This window comes from Cyprinus carpio, chromosome A2 (genome assembly GCF_018340385.1).
Source record: "Cyprinus carpio isolate SPL01 chromosome A2, ASM1834038v1, whole genome shotgun sequence".
Taxonomy (NCBI): Eukaryota; Metazoa; Chordata; class Actinopteri; order Cypriniformes; family Cyprinidae; genus Cyprinus; species Cyprinus carpio.
The window spans coordinates 8,838,369-8,866,047 of record NC_056573.1 but is presented as its reverse complement, the minus strand read 5'-3'; the positions used below and the strand labels follow the sequence as shown (position 1 = coordinate 8,866,047).

Genomic DNA, 27,679 nt, shown 5'->3' with positions numbered 1-27,679 from the left:
CCTCATAACTAAACAAATTTGTTGCTGAAGACTTAACATTTTAGATTTGTATTCTACCGGTCAGTAGTGAAGACAAACAAGTATAAAAACAAAAAACAAGGGAATGGTTTAATTGTCCAAAAACAAAAACAAAAATAAATCAAATAAAAATTAGCATACTTGTGTTATAGTAATGAAAAAACAGTGATGACAAGAATAAAAACAAAAGGAAAGCTTTGTATAATATGTGTAGAAAAACTTCTTTTTATTAACATACATGACAAATCGGTGTAGAATCTTTCTTACTGGAATAACAAAAAGGCCCTTTCAAACTTTGTGCCTCTTATTAACAGAAACTTTGGAAATGTGAACATGTAAAACACATCTTGAAAAAAAAAGAGAAGCTTGCTTTGACCTCAATAATGTTATTTAAGCTTAACTTCAGTTCCCCCTATAGAGAATAATAACAGAAAATATTAAAATGAAAACATGAAAAACAAACATTTAAAAAAAAACTTCAAAAAAAAACAAAAAATAAAGCTTGCTTTGACCTCATTTATGTTGTTTAAGTTTAGGGTTAGGGTTAGGGGTTAGGGGTTAGGGGTTAGGGTTAGGTTTGGGTTCTGGGTTAGGTTAGGGTTAGGGGTTAGGGTTAGCTTCTGATGTGCCATCTCCTCCAAGAGCTGCTCGATATTATCTGCTGTTGGGACTCTTCGACAGTTATGATGATCCATGACCTCTAATAGCTCTAATGACTTTCATTTATATGTTATCTGTCATGACACTTTTGTCACAAAAATGTGCAATAAGCTGTCAAAGGGCCTGGCCGCGATGAATAACAATAATTCTCTTCACCCTTTCACTCTGAACAAACAGCTCTGGTGAGTTATATATTGGAGAAGGAACAGAATATGATTCCTCTAAAAGAGGTAAAGTGTCATCTAACACAGTGTCTTCCAGCCCAGAGATGTGTCCTGTGGAGACTGTTACAGTGCCACTATCCTCCAGATTATCCACCTCTGGCTGTCTGGCTGCATCAGTCTCAATCTCACTTGATACATCAGTCACCCTATAGTTATGGAGTCAGACAAAAAAACATCATCACTGCCTGTTGCAATTACAGTGCTACTGCCTACATAAATTAGATCTGGCTCTACATTCTCAGAGAACAGAGCGGATTGGCCATGTGGGAGACCAGGAATCTTGCATGTTTTCACTGCTGAAGTGGAACTGTGTGTCTGACTGTGTGTCACTAGGAATGATTTTCTTCTTGGTTGTCAAGTAAAAACGCAAGACTGGTAATTTGGTCTGCTCATAAAGTTCTCCAGCTGTAATCTGGTCATCTATTGCTTGATCTTTAAAGTCTGTTACATCAACCAGAAAATCTGTGAAGTTTCCCTCTGAACTTTTCTCACCAGGAAAAAAACAACGTGACAGCCTTTTCAAGTAGATCCTTTTTTCTACAGTCCTTTGACACACAGATTTTCCGTGTACCCCCACCTTTTTTTGTTCGGACCTGAGTAAACTTCCCTTCTCGAACATGCATCCACCCCATCTCAATTTTTTGCACACTTTTTTGAGCATTTTTTGACATTCTTTTTTCACATACATTGTCAGTGTCACCTTTGCTTCTTGCTAGCCTGGTTCTCAGCCGATCAAAAAGTTTAGCTTTTCGGCCACTGGGATCTTGCTATTTTCACCTGCAGTATCCATGAACAGCCAGTCGGTCACCACCATAGGAAGGCAGATATTCCTTCAGCTGGTCATCTGTCATAAGCTGTATGACACTGCAATCAATCTGCAAAAAGAATATACTTTAAAACACTTCAAATATAAGTTAACAATTCTCTGATGACAGTGACTGTGTGAGGTATAATTCAGAGATATTACTAATTCAACTGAACTGAAATTGGGTGAGAACTGAGCTGAGATGGACAATGACATTATTGTTTTCTGCAGAGCTACTTTGTAGCAGGATTGATCTCATTTCATAACTGATCTTAAACTGTTTTTGAACATAACTTAATAAACGCTGAATTGACTTCACTGAACAATGTCACTATTTATTATTCTTTAAGACCATAATTTTCCTGTTTCTTACTGTAAAGACGCTTTAAAACAAATGTGTATTGAGCACTATAGAATTAAAGGGTACTTGGATTTACTATAAGGCATAATGTACAGTCAACTGGTTGTTATAAACCCAGGGGTTTATAGTGAGTTATAGAGGCGGATTGTTTTTTGAACCAGAGACATAGTATTTAGTACCCTGTATTGAGTACTCCATATATCTAGAGAGAAACAAGACAGACCAGTTTAAGCACTTCTACTGGAGAAAATTTAAACAGAATATATTGTTCCAAAGTTTCTCTGTGACAATTTTTAGGGACTGTACATGTGATACATATATACTTAACAGTTTCATAAATACCTTATCCTGTTGCATTCGCTGTATGATGTCATCTGAAACGTTTTTTGACTTCAAAAAGTCCTAAATGTCATCCATCCTAGAAGACAATGACGTATATAATAATTCTTCAATTCTGGTTACGTCTATCAACATAAATATTAGCTGCTATCAGATTGGTCTGTGTTGTCATCTAGTGGAGGGTACGACTTTGAACGAACAATAGAAATCACAACGAGAAATCCGTCTTATGGTTTGGTTCGATATCGAAATTGAATTGATGATTGTATATCGTGATGACAAATAAATAAGATACATGAAATTAATAGTATTTATAATTTCTGATTGGTCTTTTTTGTTTTGTTTTGTTTTTTTAAATCAAATCTTGGACCTAGGCTGCACATCACAACAACATGAATAAACATGATTACTATTAAACATATTGTAGTAAACACGTACAATAAAATACAATTTCATGACAGTAGCCACATATTAATGCAGTAAAATTGCATTATTGGCATTATGGTAGCTATAAGAAGTAAAATGATTTCCCCATAAAATGTTACTAATCATTATTATAACTTACATCTGCAAACATTTTCACAGTGTTTCCTATACTAGGCTATATTGTTACAGAGCGTTTTATGCGCCTAAGTCAATGATTCAATTCTGAACATGATGCGGGATCATTCTACATACAGTAGCCTATGCTACATGAATTATGATCTTTTGATTTTGTGATTATTTACATATGCGTAATAGGCCTACTTCTGTAATCACTTTGTGACTTACTTGGGGTGATGCAATTCTTTGCTTAAAATCCTTTCAAGGGTGGGTTTGCTCAGACTTTTCCGTGCCGTTCCACTAATTAAAGCAATGATATCATCAAACAACGTTTAAAGTCCCATATAAAATACTATTTAATGTGTTCACATCTTAATACCTGGGCTTCCATAATCATGTGTCCTATTGTGTAGATCAGTGAGCCAGCAAGTCATAATTTCGATTTTTAATCTCATAATTATGACTTTTTATCTCGTAATTTCGACTTTTAAAGTCATAATTTCAATTTTTAAGTCATAATTTCGACTTTTTATCTCGTAATTATGACTTAAGTATGCCATAATTTCGACTTTTTAGGGCATTCATTTTTTTATTACCTGGTGGAAACGGGCTTCCATAGTGGATAATAAAGTGTGATAAAATAAAAAAAAATAAGTGTGAACTCAATAAAACATAAAGTGTGAACTCAATGATATTTTGACCTATTAAAAGTGTCCCTGGTTTTCAGAAATCTGGTCACCTTGGTCATGTCACATATTATACATTTTGCTGTTTCAGCAGAGTAAGCACACTATGGCAGTCCAATGAGTAAGTTTATGGTTATAGCTCCACTGAGTGACTACATTGCATACATACTACATAACGAAACACATTAGGCTAATGATTTTTTTTTTTTTAAGTTTAAAAAGGATTAAAAGAGGAACAAATATTGAGAGACTGTGCCTAAATATATAAATGCTTGTGTGCCTGACAAAAAAAAAAAAAAAAAAAAATTCATGCAGCACGCAGTTTATCGGAATGAACACTTGGTGTCGCACTTTAAACAGAGTGAGGCTGTGGAAACAAAACGAATGTTAATAGCTCATGAATATTAATCGTTTTATGTTGCCGTTGCTTAGTAACCGTCCTGGAGCGTCCAATCACTTAATCTAATTAATATCCATGAGTCAAGTCTTCCACAGCACAGCAGGTGAAAGGTACGTTTTTCTGTACCACAGAGATACAATCTTTTTCTCTTGACATTGCTGTCACGTATTTGTTATTATTATTTATTTACTTTCACGTTTGTTAGCAAATTACGCTGTAACTTTCAGACTAGTTTGTGCCATCCTTTCTATTCAGTAGGTTTAATTTTTCAAAAGCATTCAGAAATTTCAAAAGTCTCCGACTCTGAAAGTTTAATGTAATATAAAGAACAGTGGAAAAATTAAAACATACAATGACAGTGCAGCATTCGGAAATTAAATCAGAACTTGAATTAAAACTACAAAGACACTTTTATATATTTGCAGCAACCATTTCTTAAATGTATGATTAAAATTTACGAAACTGAAATCTCGAATCAAATAAATGTGTCCTTAAATACTCGCTCTGTCCAGCTGCTCAAGATCTGTAACAAGATCTGTTTATTTTTTTATAAGTGTATTGCCAAATGTCAATCTCTAAAGACGATACCCTGTTGCACTGTTATGACGTCACGCGGACTCGGGTGCCGCCCCGCGTTTCTTGTGGATCCAGAGGCACGGTGGTGTCACCCGCTGTGAATCGCTTACCACACAAGGTTACGAAACAGACGCCATCTTGGCTCAAATGAAAGTCGCTAGCTTGGGAATCTCACACCGCTTCAGCGTAGCTTGAGCCAAAATGTCCCACCCTTGCTGCAGTTCGTAGTAACCTTCTCCATTAAACGTTTGGGGGAGGGATATACGAGAGCTGTCGCACAAACTACTTCTTCCTTCACTTCTGTGGAACACTGGAAAATGGCCTAGCTGTGCATGGAGATAACCTACAGGAGTCAAAGACATTGTCGCTTGCTTATTTGACACGAAGTATGTTGGATTTTACCCGGGGAGTTTCATGGCTGAATCGTGCGTGAAGAAGAAGATGATGATGGGGATTCCACCGGTGAGTAAACGATTAACCCACAAACTGTTATTCGCTTATCACAACCTGTGATGTGTTCACTATAGACGCCTCAAAAATACTGCCTTTTATTATACTTAATACAGTCGAGACTGAGAATGGACCGTTTGCGAGCTGCAAACTAAGACTCTTTAATGTGTATTTCTTGCTAAAGATGAATTTAGCCTCACGCGTTTGTATTTATGTCTTCTGTTTTGTGAAGCGTGTTAAAATAGCTGGTAATCAGGTTAGTAAACACATGGTAATGACTTGAGCGTCTTTTTGACAGGCTAATGTTATTAGTTAACGTTAGCTAACGGTAACAGAGTCATTAGACACTGTAGATAAAACCTCAGTAAGCTGTTAAACGTGACTTTTAAATAGACAACTAATACAGTTTGGTTAGGGTAATATAATATTACAGTATTATAATTAGACGATTTCGGGTGATTATTGATGAGGTAACACTTAACCAACATTAACAAATCATTACAACCATCTACTGTTTAACACCTCGTGTGTTTGTAGGCAAATACGAATATATATGAATGTATATATGACAATTTCTAAAGCTTTCTAATTTACAATACCTTAAAAATGTAAAAACTTTGGAAAGTTTTTTTTTTGTAGGAATCAACCACAGGTTTCATATAATGCTTGTCAGTGTTTTGGAATGCAATAAGGAATATGGTTTGCAAAGACCAACAATCAAGAAAATGTGTGATCATACTAAACTTTGCTTAGGTTGGGAGTATATAGTCATCAGGGTTTGGTACTTGTTTTGTCAGAGTGAATCAACACTTGTGATGCAGAAGTCAAAGTTACTCATTCAGCTTTCTAATGTGTGACTGATCACACTTGTTTGAGCTAACTTCAAGGAAGAGAGGATATTATGAAGTGGAAGCTTTTGAAATCCAGTGAACCCTGTGACAGGCTGACAGATTCCTGTTTCCCTCAGCAACAGATAGCCCTGTAGTTGGCCCTGCAGTTTAAGACATCTGAGCTACTTCTAATATTTTCTCTTATACATATGACACTGACACAGGAACAAGAGCTAGTTCCGCCGATGCTATTTTTATTCTCTTTCTTTAGGAGTAGATTAAAGTAAAATCATGTCATAGAGATGTTTGTAATGCCGCAGCAGGCCTTAATGTTTATCCAGGCGGTAGCAAGAAAGTGACAGCGAAACCATTCCTGAAGTGCGGAAGCAATCAAACTGAGCTTTGCGTCAGTAGTCTTAACTGCTCGATGTGCTGCAGAAAGATGCTTTGCAGAATGCACAACAACAGGACGATTGTACTTGATTAAAAATGAAACTACAGTGAGACATCTCCACATTGCATAACCAAGAAAAGTTATCAAGTCCAAACTTATCTAGTCATATGACATTAATTGAATGTAGGCGGGTGAGAATTGTTTTACTGGGATTTCAGGGAGTGCCGATAATGATCATCGGAAACCGTCATACTAGGAATGTGGTAATATTTGTTTAACCCTAAGAAGCCTATAGCGTTATATTTGAAATGGGAATTTCAAAGACCTCCAAATTGTCAGTGAGATCAGAACCTTGCTGAAAAACCTGTTGAAAGCAGTCTTCTCCATGCCTTTTGTATTCTGATTGATAGTTACTACTTTTTTAGCAAGTAAAAGGCCTTTAGTATAATTCTAAAAACATCCACCTTCAGGTTGTGCATGCTGTGAAATCTTTAATGATTTTATAAAGTAAATTTAAGCATGTCTTTACTATTGCTAGTACTATTTTAAGTAGAGATGCACCGATTGCAATTTTCTTGTCCGATTCCGATTTCTTGTAAGTGTGATCTGCCAATACCGATTTTTGACGATTCCGATTTTCTTTACTATAATTGACAGCATATGCAAACAAAAATGTTCTTTTCTTCAAAGCTAAATTTTATTTTCATGAAAAAAGAAATTATTAAACATTACAATTTCCCAAGCTACAGGTTCTTCTCTAACTTAAACAACTCTCAAAAAATAAAAGTGCTCTGTGACTGGAAAGAAGTAGAAATAACAATTTACTGAAAATGAGTGGCTTTAAAAAACAAAACAACTTTATAAATTGAAGAAAAATTTCTCTTTTTTACTTGTCTAACAAAACTCAAAAGATCCTATGAATGAACAAAACTGAAGTGTACAATACTCTTCCAAATAATAATAGTGCAGTAAGTGGGTAATAAGTGTTCCCAGCAAATATGTATAGGCAAAATGCTACTTGAGCATTAATGGCAAGTGGTTCCCCCGTGGTTTATTTTAGCCTTACAAGTTTCACAAATAGCAAACTTAGTGTCTTCTTCACTCACAGTAAAAAACTTCCACGCCAACAACATGTTTGCATTAGGGCTGGGTTTTGACACAAATTTGACGATTCAATTCGATTCTCATTCACAAGCTTTCGATTCGATTAGATTACCAATTTGATTCGATTCAATTCAATAATCGATTAGATATATATTGGGTACAGTACTTGTCAAGTTTTCTCAAGGAAAAAAATTCTCAACTAATGCTGTAAAATATACATGAGTCATTTGGTACTACATTATTAAAATATTGAAGGTTAAAATTGACTGATTTATAAGCTATAGCATACAACTGTTAAAATTACACAATGAAGTTTTTAAAATAATAAAGTTTCAATTGCATAATAATATTTCTACTTCAATTCGTATTTTTTAAATATAAACATTTAAATGGTAGCTGTCATAAAAAATGATGGATTTATTCAAACATAAATTAAACATAAGAACAGTAAAAATTATAATGATTATGTTATATGGTGCATATATTTAGCAAAATACCCCTCAGATGTTATTTTAACACATAGCAGAAAGCACATGGCTTTCTAGCTATAAAGGAAAAGAGCACTTTTTGATAAACAAGGCAATAATAGATGGCAATTGTGGAGGTAGGTAAACAAAGTTCTTTATGAACTGCAGGATTGCTTGTAATAAAGATTTAAATGCAAATGAAAAGGCAGTAGAGCTGACTGTTTCTCTCAATGGTAAGTTATAATTTAGAATGTTTGTAATAATGTAAGAAAAGTAGGTTTAAATGTTTTGCCACTTGCTTGAGCAACTTAATATATTATTAATCTAGAAGTAAATGCAAAAGTAAAAAATATTAAATAATGTGTTGCTTATATTTATTTTGTTTAAACACATACATGAAATCTTGTATTACTGTACTGTGTAAAAAAAAAGAATCACAATGCTGAAAAAGTATTTTCAGTAACAATGTTTGGATTTGAAATCAAAATAATGGATAAATGTTGTGTTGGTAGTAAACAGCCACAGATCAGTTGCAGACTCCTGTGTGAAAGCACATGTGCGGTATGTAAGCGGTTCAGAAGCAGCATGGACTGCGCTCTCACACAGGATCCTGCATATGCCGTAGGCCGCCTCACATACAGCTCACGAAATCAGGCTTGTGCTGTGTGTAAGCTATTGTGCAACAATTCCACGATTGTCAAAACAAAAATGCATGGCATGATCAAACATTTAGGTGAGAGAAGTATATATTTTTGAAAAATGTCTAAAAATGCCCTCCCTGCCACATTCATTTGCTTGTTTTGCTCAACACAAGACTCCTAATACTATTTAAGTGTAATGGTGTACTGGTGCAATTTGACACAATAAGATACTGTTTTTGTTTCCAATCCACAGATGCACATAAACTGACCCATAACCTGCCTTTTTCTTGCATAATTTAGCAGTGCCAGCCAGAGTAGGATGTTATTTGTGTTTTCATATATGGAACGGTGACTTCAACAGCTAATGGAATCTAGTAACCTGAAGTAAGCTATAAGTAAAACCAATTGTTGTAAAATTAAGGTTTTCTTCTCTTTTACTTCCCACTTTAATACTGTTTTCTTTAATTATGTTTTCTGGTCAAAAGTGATATCAGATGTTATTTTAACACATAGCAGAAAAAAAAGAGTAAATGCAAATTCAGGGGTCCTATTCCCCCACTTCACTTAAGCACAACTGTGTTTCTTATTCCGCTTCTCCCTTGTCTTCTTAGCGTTGTGCTGACAGTGTAGCAAAGCATGCATCTATAACTAAGCATAAAATGTGTCTAGTCTGCTACTTTCAGAACCCTCTGCTTGGTGGAATGTCTTGATTCTGGCATAATCCTCGTTCCTCTGTGACGGGCCTTCACCGTTACCCACTTTGTCAGTGACAGCCTATACATTGCAATGTAACAGAGTCAGCCACAACTTTGTGCACCTGATATTGCCCATCTTCAAAGCTCAGCAAAGTACCGGAAATGCTCTTATTTTAAGAATGACAGGTTAGCTGGAAGATTTTGGACCTTAAAGGTATTAACATAAGGCTTCTATTTAGCATTAGGCTAAACAGGCATGACAGGAATTAAAACCAGTAGAGTTTATATGTCATTATTAGTGGGGTATTATCATCCTGTTTTGTTTCAGATGTGGCTGTCCAATGTATGTGAAACTGGATGAGACGAGGGCTCTATCAGGAGCCTTTGTGCAGATATACCTGAAATTACTGAAGAGGACCTCTGAGCAGGTGAGAATAATTATCTGTGCATGTTTCTTTTCAACTTAATTAGCTTAATTACAAATCAGATTGTGCAATTTATTCGACATTTCACACCTTTTGGGATGCATTGATATTGTAATTATTTTCATTATGGCCATCTGGTTATTTTGTGTTATGACTGAGACATTTGTATTAGAATTATTGGGAGAATTGGGATTCTGTGTTGATTAGGGATGTAACGTTGTACGCCTGTCGGTTGAAAATCGATAAAAATGTGATAATCAATCCACCTATAACGAATATCTATTAAATTTCTACCAATATTTTTTTTTTGACAGCCAATGCCGATATCTTGGAAATTTTTATTATTATTTAAGAAATTTGAAATCATTTGGCAATGGATTAAAAAATAAATGTGTAAAATAAACATATGTTAGATGACAAAGTGTTTTTTTACAAATAAATAAATATTAAATAAAAATATAATTAAAAAGGAAATTAACACTGTATCCAACATGCCACTCAGTAATCTTGGAAGTTTGTGTGCATTGGGAATCATATTTTTCAAATAAAGCCAGGGTAACACTCATTTTACATGCAGCACACAGAGAAAAGGACATGAATATGACAGTGGGCAAATGCATAAAGCGTAGCATAATTTGAAATCACGATTTTAAAGTTTAAAGCATTCAATTCACACGGACCAACCGTCAAACAGAGAACACGCGATCATGCAGGATAAAAATGCACACTTCACAAGATCTCACAGCTGGATTTGACTAAGTTTGAAAGGTTTGTGAAATTAAATGTTTATTAGCCATTTGAAGATTTGTTTAAATGATATAAATGCGTATTTGCTTAATGCTGACGGCAAACAAAAAAGTATTATAATGTTTGCCTTTCTATTACTAATAATATGAAAGCAATTGTTATAATAATTTATCCATTCTATCTGATTATTAGACAGACTTCTATCCGTATTGGACAGAACTGTTACCAACGACAGCGAATAAGAGGGAAAATATGAGCCGTATGTGCTCAGGCGCTGCCTTTCTAAGCGCCGTCAAAATAAAAGTCCCGCCTCAACTACATCAGCCAAGCAGAAAAACTTATCGGGCAATGCCGCTATTTGAAAAATTCCAAATATCGGCCGATATATCGGCCTTGTGATACAATTGGGGTGGGGGTTTATATGAATGTCTTCAGAAAAGTTTAGATGGTATTTTCTTTTCATCTTGGCCATACATTTTTGCCATAGTCTGTCACTATCACTTTTAGTTAGTACAAGAAGTTAGTATTCACAGATAATGTGAATAGTTGAAGATTTAATTTAAAATGTTAATAAATATTTAATATCAGCCAGTAAATGGTGCCAAGTTACAAAAATGTCCTCTGGATTAGCCTTTAACTGAAAAGGTACCAATAAATTATGTATCATTGACATTTTTATGACATTTTATTGAGCATAACAAAATATCACTTTTTGGATAATCAGATATACTTCCAGACTCTGGAAGACTTTAACAGTTCACTGCACTTTTATAAGGTTTTAACTTGTTAGCACTCTGTATTCCTGGTGCATGTTGAAAATACTGTATTTATGTGCTCATGAAAAAGGCAACTTTTCAGGTTCACACGGCACTTGGCAGGGTGGAGTTTCTTGACCCATGGAGAATTACTTCCAGACTGAGGCCTTTAACCTGGACAAGGTGCTGGACGAGTTTGAACAGAACGAAGGTATGCTAACTTGCAAAACTTTTACAGAATAATGCTCTGACAGTCAGGAATGTTTTGAGGGCATACTTCTGTAATGTTAGACAGAAGAAAAGATACTCTGTCTCAGCACATTTACATATCTTCAGATAATCCACACAGTCATGTGAATTAGAGCATAATGAACTAAACGCAGAGAAACACCGGTGACGATAGAAGTAGAACAAATGTTTGATGTTGCCCCTTGTGTTGAACTGCACACAGCATGGTTAGCACAAGCAGGTAGCTGTGCTGGTGGCAGCAGTCTGTAGTGTAAATGGGGTCAATTGAATTAGCATTTCCCCTCAGGACTACTGCCTCTCGCTGATTTTCCTGAACACTGTTTAATTAGTGTCACATAGTCAAGCACGTGTAATTTACATGGTTAAGGTTGCATGTGCATTTGAGTTATAGCAGGATATTGTAATTAGTGTTATTTTGTTCACCTTTCTGGGTTAAGCGGACAACAGCTCCTGCTGCACAGCCATATAAAATTGTTTGTTTGAAATTATTGATTGCTTTGTCCTTCATGCCACAAAGAACATTAAAAGCCACACAGACTTGCCTCACACACAGCCACCCTCTTAGTGTCACCACTGAACGGTGGAACGAATGTATATTTCCTCTCCGACACTAATCTTGACAGATTAATGGGGGTGAAAGGAGACTCAAAACTATTAAACGGCCCCAGAAGGAAGGCGAATAAGCAGGGAGAGCAGTGTGTGTATGTGTGTGCTTGATCATGCTTGGATGGAAGTAGGAGAAAGGGAATCTATGCCCACATTCCAAAGTATTCATGTGTGAGTTTGACAGACGGATCCCAAGGCGATGACCAGATTGGCCCACTTCCTTAACATTTTCCAATCTAGCCTGACCTCATTTCTCAATTTATCTTCTGTTTGTTTCAATCTTCTCAAAAAGGAAGCTAATGAGCTTTCTCCTCATCCTTTCAGATGAAACGGACACACCGACTCTCTCGGATGCCAAGTGGACCCAGATTCTCGCCCCACCATCGCACCTCCTTTCCCTGAATCCAGCACTGACCCACTCCGACCTCAGCCCAACGGACAGCCCTATCAGCTTCAAGCCGCTTCTAGATGCCCAGACGTCAGACGGCCCCTCTTTGGCTGAGGTCACCAGGTTAGAGGGGATACAGGGGGTGGGGCAACAGCCAGAGGGCAAGAATGAAGAACGGCCAGCAGATGTTCACAGTCCTCCTCTGCCCCAGCCCAATATTGGCAAGCTGGTGAGCACTGATGGGCAGTTGCCAGAGTTGCCATCCTCGAACAGAGTGGTGCTGGAAAACGGCTATCCATCTAGTCCTAATCTTTGTGGCGATGATGAGACAAGTCGAACTGTTACAGATGAGCAAAGTGTTAAGGACACTGGTCCCAGTGAGTTGAAGACGGAGCAGAATGGTACTGACGAAGGAAGTGGTGGTGGTCTTCAAGATTTCACTGTTCTTGACAAAGAGTGTGGAAATGGGCCACCAGTTTTGAATAATGGTGTTAAGATGGAAGCAAGCAAGACTGGCAGTTGTTCACCAGTCCCTGAGCTCGGAATGAGGGATTGTAATCTGGTATTTCCAGAAGGAAGTAATCTCCAGAAAGGGGAATCAGTTTTGCAAAAATCAGTGAATGGTGGCGAAGAACTTGATTGTGAGCGGGAGAATCATGAGGGTGCCTTTCAAAATGGAGGACTGGTTGAGAATGAAAGTGCAGGGAAAGACACCTGGGGGTCATATCAGGAAGAGAAAGAGAAAACAATAGAGAGCGACCACGAGAAAATGTACAGAGAGTTTGAATCATCCAATGGTCTGAATGTGGCTCATGGTGGAGATGCACAAATCCAGCCAGTGGTCCCTTCAAAGGAGGACTCTGTGACGGAGGAAAAAGAAATGGAGGAAAGCAAACAAGAGGTTTGTGATCCAATTCGAGGACTGGAATCTGGCAGAATGGGCAAACTCAACAATAGCCGGCTGCAACCCGTCAGCGTTCCTTACGGTGGTGCCCGCCCGAAACAGCCTGTCAGTCTAAAGCTGCAGATTCCCCAGCCTTTCTTGAGCCAAGTCCAGAATGAATTTGGCTCCACTGGCAAGAACAAGAACCTGGAGCCACAGTGTAGAACAGGAGACCTTGAGGAGCCTTGTGGAGCAACTGAGTCTGGGGTCGTTCAAATGAATGGAGAGCATGGAGATAGCCCTTCAGGCTTACTTATGCCTTCAGACAGTCCAGACAATGACCTTCAGGCAGGACAGCAATTGAAGAAACCCTTCAGCTCTTTGGGGGAAGTGGCTCCTGTTTGGGTCCCTGACTCTCAAGCACCCATTTGCATGAAGTGCGAGGTCAAGTTCACTTTCACTAAAAGAAGGCATCATTGTCGGGCTTGTGGCAAGGTAAAGCCTATTGTTCATTATTGTGGTGTTTTTAAGACAGGTTTATTCAAATCCCTAATCCAAGTATTTAACTAACAAGCTGTAACTTGTTTGTGCTATGGACGTGATGAAGGAAATGGTGTGATCTTACTTTTCTAAGCAGTCAGACTTAAGATAAAATTTGGGTATTTTGACTTGGCCAAGTAACCAACAAAACTACCCTATATCAACATGCATGGGGGTTTTATCTCTTTCACCCCTCTTCCTTTCTTAGAAGAGAAATGGTTGTCGATGCAGCACTTAAAAATAACTGCAAGACTGCTGGAATAATATCTTAATTTCCCTTGGTGATAAACTGCTGCATCGTTGATGACATTTTCACAGATATGGGCTTGAAAGAACAACTGGAAAAAACAGGGAAAATTAAATGTAGCTGTGTTTCAAGATTATCACCATTATTATGCATTCATTAATTTCACAACACTACTAATGTATAAAATCACATGAACACACTTTAGATTTTAAAGTGTTATTTATTGCTGCCTTTTGAAACTGAAATAACACAGAAACCAAATAATGCTGCACAAAATAATAATAAAGGCAATCAAAAGTCCCTCTCCCCCTTTGGATTTAAAAAGGTGACCTCTGCTCTGTAAACATCCATTTCAGTATTTCCCTTTTGAAATTAACAAATGCAAATATATCACAAAATTATTTTGTTTTCAGTGTATGCATTCTTTATACAATACTTTTGGACCTGTGGTAGAGAACTTGGAAACATGGTGAAAAAATAACTTGTTGGTTTTGACTTAATGTTATATGTAGCCTGAGAAAATCATGTGTATTCTTTTGGTTTGTGAGATCGGAGATTGCGCTGCACTCACACAGAAACATTCAGTACAGAACTTTGTCAACGCTGCCTCACAAATTTTATTAATAAAATAGCTACTGGATCGCTACATTTTATTCATCACTCATCAGCAACGACGGGGTAAAATCGCAGTTTGAAGTAACTAAACTCACAGCTTCATTGTTTGTAGAGAGACGCAGATAACTCACCCAACTGTCACCCCGCTCTCTCTCTCTCTCTCTCTCTCTCTCTCACACACACTCTCTTAATCTCTCTCGCTCGAATAATTCAAGTAAATGTTATAATTAACTAATTCAAATAAATGTGATCATACCATGCTATTTCATCTTTGTCTGATTTGAAGGGGACAGAATGCTAGAACTAACGAGCCATAGCTTCGCATCGGGTTGTTCTTGCCTTTACATTGTGCATTAAAATCGTTTAATGCATAGCTAGCTGTACATTATCCCTCACATATTCGCTCCTTTAGCAGCAACTTTTATTTACGGCAATATTTCAATGACGCCCAAGTAATTCTTCATTCATGTCTTTATTTGAAATAAAGCTTCAGTCATAGTTAATATAGTGTGTAGAATCTTTTTCTGGAAAGCACGGCACTTTAAACTAGTGCACCGATGGTGTATCTTTGTTTTCCTTTTGTTGCAATAGTTCCTTTCCGTACAACAGAAACACTTTCTCTGCATAATCCATTCACAATTTGAAGAAAAGTTTTGTGCGTCTTAAGCCCCTTTCACACTGCACGTTGGACCCGGAAAATTGCTGGAACATTGCCGGATCGCCTTCTGTGTGAACGCAAACACGTCCCGGGATTGATTCCGGGACTGATCCCGGGTTGGGGACCTAGTAACATTGCCGGGTTCAGTCCCGGAACGAGCTCTGTGTGAACAAAAGCCAGAACTGATGCCGTAAAGGGTGTGTCGTAGTGATGATGCACATTATCGTGTGATTCTTTTACCAGGTGTTTTGAAGGCAGATCAGCGTTCACAACAAAAAAAATATGTGCAAACTTAATTACGATTATCACAATTTACATTGAATGATGTTTATACCATTGTTTGATGCAACTGCATGCTGTATTTTTATATGAAAATAAACAAGCTGAAAACACTCTTAACTGAAAAACTTTTAGGGCCTTTCTATAATATTAAGCCTCAAAAGTCAACTAGATATCGAATTGGTTTCTTCTTTAAATTATAAAAAAGAAAGAAAAAAACGCATCTTAAGCATACAGAATAACATAGGTGGACTTTGAATGATTAATTGCTGCTTTGAACGATTACGTAAAATTGCAATCAAAAATTTTAATAACAATCAAAAACTACATTAAATGCTAATCCCTACCTTCCATAATATTGGTGTCTGGGCTTAATTGTTTAGGCTATTTATTTTTAAATGATGTGTAAAAACTAGGGAGTTGAAGTGGCAGCTGATCTAATGAGTGATCCTCTGCTGCCATCTACTGGTTATAATACTAATTTCATGTCATTTTCATCCTAAAAAGTATTCGTTTTCCACCAGGAGACAAATCTTTGCCAATTTTTTTCATGTTATTGTCATGAATGAAAAATGAGTCTTTAAGATGTTTCAGAGGAAGTTTATGAGCTGACTTATCTTAATGCGGAAGTTCTAAAGAAAGCTTTGTCCAGATAGTCCATTAACGTGATGTTTTAAAGCACGGTTAATAGTGAAATCGTTTAATCGCTGCATCCCTACTCTAGACCACTTCGTCTGTTCTGAGAACTGGTTCATGACTGATCCATATTGATTCTTTCCAGTTGTTTGCTATTATGCATCATTTGTTATTATGTCTCATTTTCTGGTATGAGTTGTTTCTATCAAAGCTCTGTTTGTTTTGGTGTGTGTTTGCCCAGGTGTTCTGTGCTGCTTGTTGTAGTCTGAAAAGCAGGCTGATGTACATGGACAGGAAAGAAGCGAGGGTTTGTGTTACCTGCCACCATGCACTTATGAATGGTGAGTGATATGAAACTCATAGGAATAGTTATAAATTTCCCTCTATAAGCTGAGAGTTTTTGTACCTCAAAATTTCCCAAATTGAATCACTTAACAGGAGTTATAAGTGCATGTCTTTTTTTATACAGAAATTAACCAGTTAACAATTGAAATTAGTTTTACAGTGTGAATAACCAGATCCTTTGAACTCTTTGTCATATTAGTTCAAGCATGGGAGAACATGGGAAGTGGTTGCAATCAGAGCCCGAATCCCAACAACCCAGCTGAGTACTGCTCCACTATTCCCCCTCTGCAGCAAGCCCAGGCATCAGGAGCACTCAGCTCCCCACCCCCAACCGTCATGGTGCCTGTTGGTGTCCTCAAACAGCAAGGGTCAGAAGGTAAAGTCTGTAGGATATTACCAAAAAACTTGTTCATTTGTAGATTGCTGATTTCGACTTTTCAGCAGTGTTCAAATTGTGTTAGGACACTTTGTGAGTCCCCAACCCTAAAACTTCATTATAGGTCTGTTTAGTGGGAGCTTCACTTACCATAACCTAATCGTGCACTAACAACTACTGTTGTCATTCCTTAAAATTCTGTCATCATTTACTCGCCCCCATAACATTCCAAACCTTGTTGTCCATACATAGGACGTCAATGGTTACCAAAGCTTTTTGGTTACCAACAGGGCTGTCAAAATATCAGATTTTCACTACATGATTACAGGAGCCAACCTGTTATTTTATTTTGTTTAGTTGGTGTTTTCTTAGTGAATTTTTGTTCAGTGAATCACACTGCAAATACAAATGTAGGAAGGCGGAGAGAGAGTTTGTTACTTAACCATCACCTGTCATCTCCTCTGATTTTGTGCAGCAGTAGTAACTACGCATTGTGTGGTCATATTTTTTTGGGTTTTATGATAAACAAACACCACCTTATATATTGGAGATGCTGGCTTATTTACAATATTGTATTTAATATTAACAAGATATTAGTGCTGTCAATCGATTAAAAAGCAATTAACTAATTAATGACACATTTTAAGTGAACTTAAAACAATCTTCACATAAACCCTATAATAAATGTTATATTTAGCTACCTGCACCCTTCAGCAAGTAAGAAATATACAGAAATGAAAGTTATTAAACACTAAATTCTAAATTAAATATAGATGAATCCAAAAGATATTGATTTCCTCTTTTTTTTCTTTTCCTTTACTGTTCTTTGATTAACAGACATAAGGCAGCTTTAACCGCCTTTTTGGTAACTTCATGACTTAACTGATGACATAACTACGAGATTGCATGCTTGTGGTTAATTTGCGCTTTAAAATAAAATTACATACAGCGTGCGCCACTGCATTTGTGCGTGCGATTGAAGAACTTGTGCTACGAGCACAATATAATGGCTGACAGAACAGGAAAATTCGTTTTTACTGACATATGGCCTGACAATTTCTCATCTGACCACAGTTAACTGTTCCTTTTCTTCCACCTGTACCTTTTCTGCGCTCGTTTGACCATCGCCTGGCGCTGAGACAAAGTTGGAGTGCACGTCTGAAAAATGTGGCTGTAAAGATGTTCTGTGTCTAAATAAATGCAGTTCTTGTCAAGAAAAAAGAGACATGGGCAACAGTTGGGAGTGGGGTGGCCAACCCTAGCTCCACCCCTGTGTTAATTGCGTTAAATGTTTTGAACGTGTTAAACTGAAAAAAATGAATTGCATGCGTTAACAGGCTAATTTTGACAGCACTACAAGATATCAATTTTTTATATTACAGTTATTGTCAATGCCAGCATATTGTGACACCCAAACTACCAGAATTCTTTAAAATATCTTCTTTCTTGTTCCACAGAATAAAGAAAGTAATACAGATGACAGAATTGAGCCCTTTAGGGTTTTTAGAACTAGATCACTGATGAAAAGTTGGATTTTAAAAAAGTCAGAGCAGCAGTTTTACCATTTCTTGGTTTGCTCTTATATGTGACAGGTCCCTCTACTCTGAATTTGAACACTGCTTTTCATGTTGTGTATTGTTTAAAGTTAGCTATACATAACCCTCCCTGCATTTGTGTGTGTGTGTGTGTGTGTGTGTGTGTGTGTGTGTGTGTGTACTTTCAGGTTCTCTTCCTCGAGAGCAAAGAAGGGTTTGGTTTGCTGACGGCATTTTACCCAATGGGGACGCTACAGACTCTTCCAAAGGGCCGGCAGCAAACCCCAACCCCACACAGCCTGTGGCAGCATCCCAAAATTCAAACAAATCCTCAGGAGCCAGTGCTTCTGAGGTGAAGATTTGCTTTCTCATGTTCAAACTCAGTAAACAGTTTCGAATCATCTGTAATATGGAGTTTTTACAGACATAGGCTTATTTCTGATCGTGATTCTTACCCTGAGACGATTGCGTTATGTTGCAGTATAAGTTTGTCTCTTGCCCTGCCATAGGCGGCCCGTGCCACTGGAGCCCCGACCGCCAGCCCTGTGGGCAGCTCTCTCAGTCTGATCCCAGAGGACGGACTTCCTCCCATCCTCATCTCCACAGGCATCAAAGGAGGTACGGGAGGCCACATCACAGGTGCTTGCCCATCCTCACCATTCAGCTGCCTCCACTCCTGAAAATATGAGTATCTGTGATTGTTTGTGCAAGTCTGTGTGCATGTATCTGTGTTTCTGCTTCCGTCTCTACCACTCATGCTAAGGGAGGACTTTCATTGGGTTGGTTCCTCATCTGGGTTGTACCACGAGAGGAGACTGAATAGAGTCATGGAGCAGTTTGTTGATAGTTACAGTATTGATGTTATGTGTCTTGTCTGCAGACTATGCTGTGGAGGAAAGACCTTCTGAGATTGTGCTGATGCAGCAGCTTGAGGAGGGCGGCCCTGATCACCTGGTGTTTGTTCTTAATGCCAACCTGCTGGCCATGGTCAAACTGGTCAATTGTGAGTGACATCTTAAAACACAATTTTCTTAAAACACAACATACTAGTTAAAGTAAATATAAAAAGGAATCTTCAGTTAATTTCTCTTATAAAAAGGAATCTTCAGTTTTTTCATTGTTTTTAATATTTGTGGAATTAAATGCAAAAAAAAAAAAGTGCAATATTAATTCATTTTCAGTTTTTGCATAATTTGACATATGTAAAGCTTGATGACAAAACACAAAAAATTTTTTGCTTAAAAGTGATATTTACCTTAATTTTTACACATTATTATATTTCTTCACACATTCTATTTAATCTCTAGCAATTTTATGTTTATTTTACAATAGTACTACAATTTAAAATATTGTATTCCATTTTAATACATTTAAAAATGTAATTTATTACAATGTAATTTATTAACAAACTGAAATCTTCAGTGTCACGTGATCCTTCAGAAATCATTCTAATTGCTCAATAAATATTTCTTATTATTATCAATGTTGAAAACAGTTGTGCTACTTTATATATATTTTTTTGAAATGGAAATCTTTTGAAACATTATGAATGTCTTTACTGACAGTTTCGATAAATTTTGCATTCTTTTTGAACATGTATTAATTTAATTAAAAACAGGAAATCTTATTGACCCCCAAATTCACTAATAAACCATTTACACAAGGGTTATGTAAATTAGCCTGAAGTTAAAGAAACACCCATTTTATTAGTTACAATTGTAGCTATTATTGAATGTAATGCATTCATTGTAGCATTTTAATTGAACTTAAGTGGTAGCTGTATGTCTTGGCTATTGTCATTCTTTTGTGGAATTGCAGAAAATTGGCAACATGAGGCTTTCCTTCAATATGCCAAGGAGATTCCCATGAGTCATAACAGTCTTTTGTGTCATCTTTGTGTGAAGATGTAAATAGGAAGTGCTGGTATATGACGACAAAGGGCATGCATGCCGTGGGCCAGGCAGAGATTGTAGTGCTTCTACAGTGCCTTCCAGATGAGAAAACCATTCCCAAGGACATCTTCAGCCACTTCGTCCAGCTGTACAGGGAGGCTCTCACAGGTAAACTGATACACCTCCACCAGGGGGCCCGTTCTGGTAAACTGATCCACACCAAATGAGAGCAAGATAAAATTAGACCATTCTGCCAAGAGGCTCTTAAAGGTCAAATGAGGCTGCTGGCCCTGGTGGCATTGAGGATCCACTTCAGCAGAAATTGTTTTCAAGACACAGTCGTCCTCTTGTCACCCAGTTCTGCTTCAGGTCAGCGGGTTCAGCCACAGAACAGTTCCCATGTCATCTTACTCTGACAACATTTCCTGTGAGCGTAATGTAGGATTGTGTGACAATTCAGATGTGTTCAGTAAAAGAATGTTATTTGTCTGGCCAAGTTCAGCGGTACACGATGTACATAGTGGCTAATGCTGAGGAACTCTCAACAATGTTTTTGTTCTGTTGGAGCATTATGAGCTGTTGCCATTTTAGTTCTACAATCTAATGATCTGTAAACAGTCAACATCCTAAATTAAACTGAACTAAACAAAGCAGCGGTCCCATTTAACAGTGTTTGGAGAATTTTCATGGTTCAGAAGAATCCACTAAAATGGGAATTAAAAAAAAATTCAAAATTAAGATTTTCAATGGATTCAAGTTGGCCACATGAATTTGCCAAGTAAACCTACACTATAGACAATAGACTTTTTTGCCCTCAAGAAATTTCACAGAAGTTTCGCTCATGTGACTGGATCTTTGCACATGGTAGTACTAAGCTTACAACAATATGCTCTAATAAGCATAAAAATGCAAAAGAAATATTGAAATAGCTAATTTGTAATTGAATGCAACTACACTTCAGTTGAAATAAAAGTTTCATATTTGACATTTAAGTCTGTATATCATCTTGGACTTTGTTATTAACATTATTTTCAACAACTTTATTATTATTGTGGCAGTTATATTCCAGCAAAGTTGTTTAGCCATTTGAATAGTTGCAAATAATAATAATAATTTTATATATATATATATATATATATATATATTTTAATGTAATTTGAAATAACTTAAGCATGAAAGCACAGTGGTAGAGCCTGATCTAATCCCATATTTTCTTCTGTTCAGGAAATGTGTTAAGTCACCTGGGCCACTCCTTCTTCACTCAGAGCTTCCTGGGCAGTAAGGAGCACGGCGGCTTCCTTTATATCAGCCCCACCTTCCAGACACTGCAGGAACTGCCGTTGCCTAACCCACCCTACCTCTTTGGCATCCTGGTGCAGAAGTGGGAGACCCCCTGGGCCAAGGTCTTTCCCATCCGACTCATGCTCCGCCTTGGGGCGGAATACCGATGTGAGATTTTGGTTTGATGTTGAATTTAAGGCCTGTGTAATGGTTAAGCTGTGTCGAATGATGAATTATCTTGATTGTTCCTGTAGTTTTTAATTGTATATTTGACCTCTTTACATAGTGAGGTGTGCGTTTACAGGATATAGCGAATGCAAGGCCCCTTTTTGATGCCTGTAGTATAGTTGTTTAAGAAACAATGCAGAAAAGGTCTTTTTCTATGCCCCTGAGGCAAGTCCTCCTGTGGAGATGGAATATATTAACAACGTATTTCCCGCTGAGCTTCTCAACTCATGAATTCTCATCCATTACATGCAAGTTTGCTCACCATGTTTATCTGGGTGCATGAAGACACGGGTTTTTACATTATAGTAATTGCAATAGTAAAAGGGGCCTTTCAGTCATGTGGAGTGTTTAGGAGCTTATTGTGAGCTGCTGATTTGAATAGCATGACTTGTTTTAATGGCTTAGCTGTTCTTATGCACTTGTGTTGCAGTCTACCCCTGCCCACTATTTAGTGTTCGCTTCAGAAAACCCCTCTTTGGAGAGACTGGTCATACCATTATGAACTTGTTGGCAGTGAGTATCCTTATTTAATTTCTTCTTCTGCATTTAGCACATGCCTGACATCAATATGAACCCATGTCTTTTGACTTTTTTCTCACGTGTACAGGATTTCCGTAATTACCAGTACACGTTGCCGGTGGTGAAGGGGCTGGTGGTGGACATGGAAGTGAGGAAGACTTGCATCAAGATACCGAGCAACCGTTACAATGAGGTGCATGAAGACTAGCACATGCCAGAGACGCTATTTGAATTTCTGTTGCATTTGTGGCTACACGTTTAAAATAGAACACGCACAAAGTGTTTTTGAGATTTCTGTGGAACAGCGAGCATAGCAGATTGATGCCAAATGTCCCATGGAACAAGTGAAGCATTGACAACAGCTTGTCTCAGTGTCCTTTTCTCGAGTCGTTGGTATTTAGCTTGTGTTTGAAAAGCGTTTGACAGAGCAGAACTTGCAGTGGCAGACCTTTGACATAGCAGGGATTATTTAAAGCCTTACTCAGTCTTTAGAAGCTGTCATTCACTTAACTAGGATTTATAAACCCTTAAGAACATAATTAAGTATTAAGATTATGCATAACTTTGGAAAGTCATGACAAGATTTTCTTTCGGCTTTCTCCTTTCTCAGCTCATGAAGGCAATGAATAAGTCCAACGAACATGTGCTGGCAATGGGAGCGTGCTTCAACGAGCGGGCGGATTCCCATCTTGTCTGTGTTCAGAACGACGATGGGAACTACCAGACGCAGGCTATCAGTATTCATCACCAGCCTCGCAAAGGTGCGCCACGGTTACTTGCATTTGCAAATGAAGCCTTGAAGTCGCACCCAAAGATTTCACACATGGTTGTTTCAACATTGTTAATAAGAAAGGTTTCTTGAGCACCAAATCAGCATATTAGGATGATTTCTGAAGGATCATCTGAAGGCTGGAGTAATGGCTGCTGATATATTTGGATGGACTATCCCTTAAAAAAAAATTATCTTGAGACCCCTGAATTATTCTATTGCACTCTTATGATGTTTTTGAAACTTTCTGTAAAATGCTATTCAGGGTAGTGAATGACACTTATCCAAAAGTGAATGAGTAATTTTGAATGAGGAAAGTATGTGTTTGATGTATTATTTTTTTCCTCTTATCCCTCTTTTAGTGACTGGGGCCTCCTTCTTTGTGTTCAGCGGGGCTTTAAAGGCTTCATCGGGCTACTTGGCTAAAACCAGCATTGTCTAACCAAAATCAAAGTACATTTGAATTCAACTTATTCTAACAACTAAAACAAAAACAATGACTAAACTGAACATAATGTCCCTTTTAATGTTTCTGCCCAAAGTCAAAGTCTGGCAGAATTGCACTTTTTGTACCAACTGATTCTAATTTGTAAAATATTGTGCAGATTTGGGTACTTCTAATTGTCATGCTGAATTCTTGTGCCTCAGATGGCGTGATGGTGCAGATTACAGCTGAAATGATGGAGGCCTTACGGCAAGCCCTGAGAGAGATGAAAGATTTCAGTATTGCCTGTGGGAAAGCTGATCAGGAGGAGAACCAGGAGCACGTCCATATCCAGTGGGTTGATGATGACCACAACTTCAACAAAGGGTATTTATAACTATATAACTGACTCTCTTGTTTGACGAGTTGACTGATATCATTCCCTAAAATATAATTTAAGAGCATTCGCATCAAATAATGATCCAGGTTTAATGTGCGCTGCTGAGATCTTAATCAAATTCACATCAGGTATTTAACTTTTAGCACTGAATGCAGGCTGCAAACTTCAAAAGATTCATGCAGTTTTAATTATATTTTTACAGTACACACATACAAATATGGATTTTTCACTTTTCTTGTTTATAGAGTGATCAGCCCCATTGATGGGAAATCCATGGAGTCTGTCACCAGCGTTAAGATCTTCCATGGCTCGGAATATAAAGCCAATGGGAAAGTCATCCGTTGGACAGAGGTTTTTAGCGTTGATTCATTATTCATTTTTATCTAAAGTTATGAACTCTATTTTGAAAAAATGCCATGGTGCTTTTTTGTGAATACAATGAAATTCAGTGGGATCCAGTGTTCCTTTTAAATTGTTTTATAATATAAACTAAAGCATGTTATTTTTTGTCGTCTCACAATTCTACTTTTTAACTCTGTATATTAAATGTTGTGCTCAGGTGTTCTTCCTGCGGAGCGAGGACCAGACCAATGGCCTGAGCGATCCTGCAGACCACAGCCGGCTTGCTGAGAATGTGGCAAGGGCTTTCTGTGTGGCCCTGTGCCCTCACCTCAAACTTCTCAAAGAGGACGGCATGGCCAAACTGGGCCTGCGGGTCACGTTGGACTCCGATCAGGTAACAAGGACAAGCTCCATTTAAATGTTGCACCTCCATTTAAACGTCTATATTTACAAATTGATATTGAATCTAAATGAACTGAGATCAAAATTGAATCGCAAGCTATGTTATTTTGCATCGATGTGGATGCTGTTGATGTAGTCATCCTTATGGTTATCATTCTTGATCTGAACAGATCTTTACTCTGAAATGTCTTACAGGTGGGCTACCTAGCAGGAAGTAACGGTCAGCCGCTGCTCCCCCAGTACCTGAGCGATCTAGACAGTGCCCTCATCCCAGTTATCCACAGCGGGGCCTGCCAGCTAAGTGAAGGGCCTGTGGTGATGGAGCTCATCTTCTACATCCTGGAGATCATCTCCTAAAACGAGGGAATCCGTCCAGTCTCAGACTCATGGCTTCCACCAGCTCGAGTCCCTCTTCGCTGTTTTTCTCTCTCATTTGCACTTCAAAGAGCCTGAAAGCTGTGCAGGAACAAGTCCTCCATACCACCTATGCACCATCTCCACGGGGATCCCCTCTGCCCAGCCCCGCTGAATGATGTGCTCTCTTTCGTTTCTCCACACCTCTCAACTCCACTGTGGAAACCATAGGCCCTGTTGAGTCAAAAGGGGTGAATTCAAAGAACTGTTGTAGCAACACTAAGCTCCTCAAACACAAGAGGGCGCTCTACACGCTCAGTCCTAATGGAGACCTCCAGATGGTGATGATGGCACCATGAAGTGGTTTCTGGTACACAGTGCCTGGGCCTCAATTAGAAACGAAGAATGAGCTTCAGTCTCACCTCTAAGCTTTATGAATCACCAGATGCTTTATTTCATGAATTTTTTTTTTGGGTTAAGTAAAACTGCTCCAAAGCTAATATGATGTAGCTTTCTCAGAGACGGGCTGCTTGATATGGCAGCGGAAAGATTCTGGAACAGTATTAGGACTGCTGATGATTGAGTTACTGTTACAAATGTCAAGAACGGACCTCTGTTATAAACTTACTAAGACAATAAGATCCAACAATAATTTCAAGCGGCCTTCAGGAATTCAACTGCAGCTTCAATTCCACATAATGGTAGGTTCTGACATGACTGAAGGTCTAAGTCTAATAAAGCTTTTATAGTGGATCGGTTTGGACCGGGACAGAGGATGAAATGTTACAGTCTCTCTGGGCCACTGCATTTAGCATCCCATCCCTGTCCCATCTCTTTTTTCAGCCTGTTTAGTGGCCCATGTTTCTATAATGTTCTGCAAGTGTTTTTAACATATTATCATATAAAAGATTGTGTAAGGAATAGCAATGCAGTGCACAGGATTTTAAGCCATCATTAGGAAATGGAAGGAGGGAATCAAGAAGAATGGAATTATTAATATTGAAACGTTATTCAAAGATGAACACTATATTCATATATGAGGAAAGGTTGGGTTTTGGGATGTGGTTCTAAAGCTCTTAATTCAGCTTTCAGTTTGGGGTCCTAATGGCATTCATTTCTCATAGTGTTAAGGTGCAGTTGCATTAGGGGAATTTTGAAAGCAAAGAAGTTCATTGTCTGTTGTCAATAGTGTACGATGTGTGAAACTCATTGAAACCAAGCAACTTTATGTTGGTCAACATGGTCAAATTGGCTTCTGTTGGGAAATATGCTGCATGCAAAATTCGCGATTGCGTGGATTCCAATTTAAATAACTGGATTTTGCCTTAGAAAATTTGTTGAAGAACTGTAAATGTGACTGCACCTTTTCATATTTTATGTCCTTTTATAGATATGATAATATCATGATCAGTATGCTTTAGCAGGGCTTCAGACTGCTTCTGAAATAGTTGCAAATGCAACAAAATACTAAGTTTTTGGCAGTGATAGTGTTTTTGTGTGTCTGTATACAGTTTCATTTGCGAAAATATATATATAATTTTTTTCTTTAGATGACAACTTAATAGAGCGAGCCGTGATGCTTTTGATTTACAGATAAATGATTCTCAAGAACTGGTTGATTTTAGTGTGTGTCAAATGGATTTGTGAGTTAGCACGTTGAATCTGATTCAATCAGTGAGTCATTCAGAGTTTGCAAAAGATTTCTTGAACTGCAAGTCAGTTATGTTCTTGCCACAGCAACTTTCTCAAGCGGTTGAAGTTTATTGGTTCTAAAGACATTTAGCTTCTAAACATTTCATTTTAAGAGTCATGTTTGTAAGTCTGGAGCCCTGCTTTAGATTCCCTAATCCAGGTCGTTGTATCTTTTACTGATGTAATATGATATCAGATAGAAAAATCCTTGAGGTCATTTACTTCATAAGCAAATGATCTTTTTGTATTGATTTTTCACTCACATGGAGAAAATTGATTTCTACTACAGGTAGCCAACTCATTTTGGAACTCTCCTGCAACCGAAAACTACCAATATAAGGATCTTTTGAAATTTAGAATCACATTTCAAGAGAAAAGGGCATTTGCCTTAAAAATTCATAAGCTGATACGTTCATCAACAAGAAATATTCCAAAGGTCAACCGGATTGTTAATCACTGATAGAAAGACACTGTGACTACAGAGTGTTTTTAACCAGTCCTCTTTAGCGAACTAGACATTATCAAAATGACTTCAACTAAAGTATCTTGACTATGACAATCAAACTGTAGTTAATCTTTTAGTCAGATCACAAAGTAAAGGTGGGATTGGTAACACATTGTCCTGTTTTGCATAATGACTCCGATATGGTTGGTTTCATCAGATGGCCTACACTTGATGAATGAGGACAGCAGCTGATATGAAGATCCACAGCAAGTCAACCTCACAGCCCTTTATTAACAGGTCAACAGTCGAGACATAAATCATGTGATTCTGGCTTTTGGTGACGAGCGCCGACAGCTTTGGAAGCAGACTGTTCATGAAAAATAAATGGCATTACATGAAAGCTGCATTGTCTTCCCACTAACACAGCCTTTTGTTACTCCCTGTATTCACCTTT

General features: G+C 37.8%; 1 protein-coding gene across 1 annotated transcript; it reads left to right on the top strand.

Moving 5' to 3' along the window:
- Positions 1-4,610: 4,610 nt before the first annotated feature.
- LOC109081030 (zinc finger FYVE domain-containing protein 9-like) lies at positions 4,611-26,972 on the top strand. Its single transcript, XM_042771406.1, has 19 exons — positions 4,611-5,074; positions 9,522-9,621; positions 11,224-11,331; positions 12,300-13,741; positions 16,463-16,562; positions 16,766-16,942; positions 18,666-18,829; positions 18,987-19,095; positions 19,358-19,480; positions 20,382-20,537; positions 21,594-21,818; positions 22,309-22,391; positions 22,486-22,590; positions 23,008-23,158; positions 23,529-23,604; positions 23,810-23,977; positions 24,236-24,341; positions 24,550-24,726; positions 24,930-26,972. The coding sequence occupies exons 3-19, from the start codon at positions 11,262-11,264 to the stop codon at positions 25,089-25,091; spliced, it is 3,594 nt and encodes a 1,197-aa protein (XP_042627340.1). The 5' UTR covers positions 4,611-5,074; positions 9,522-9,621; positions 11,224-11,261; the 3' UTR covers positions 25,092-26,972.
- Positions 26,973-27,679: the final 707 nt, after the last annotated feature.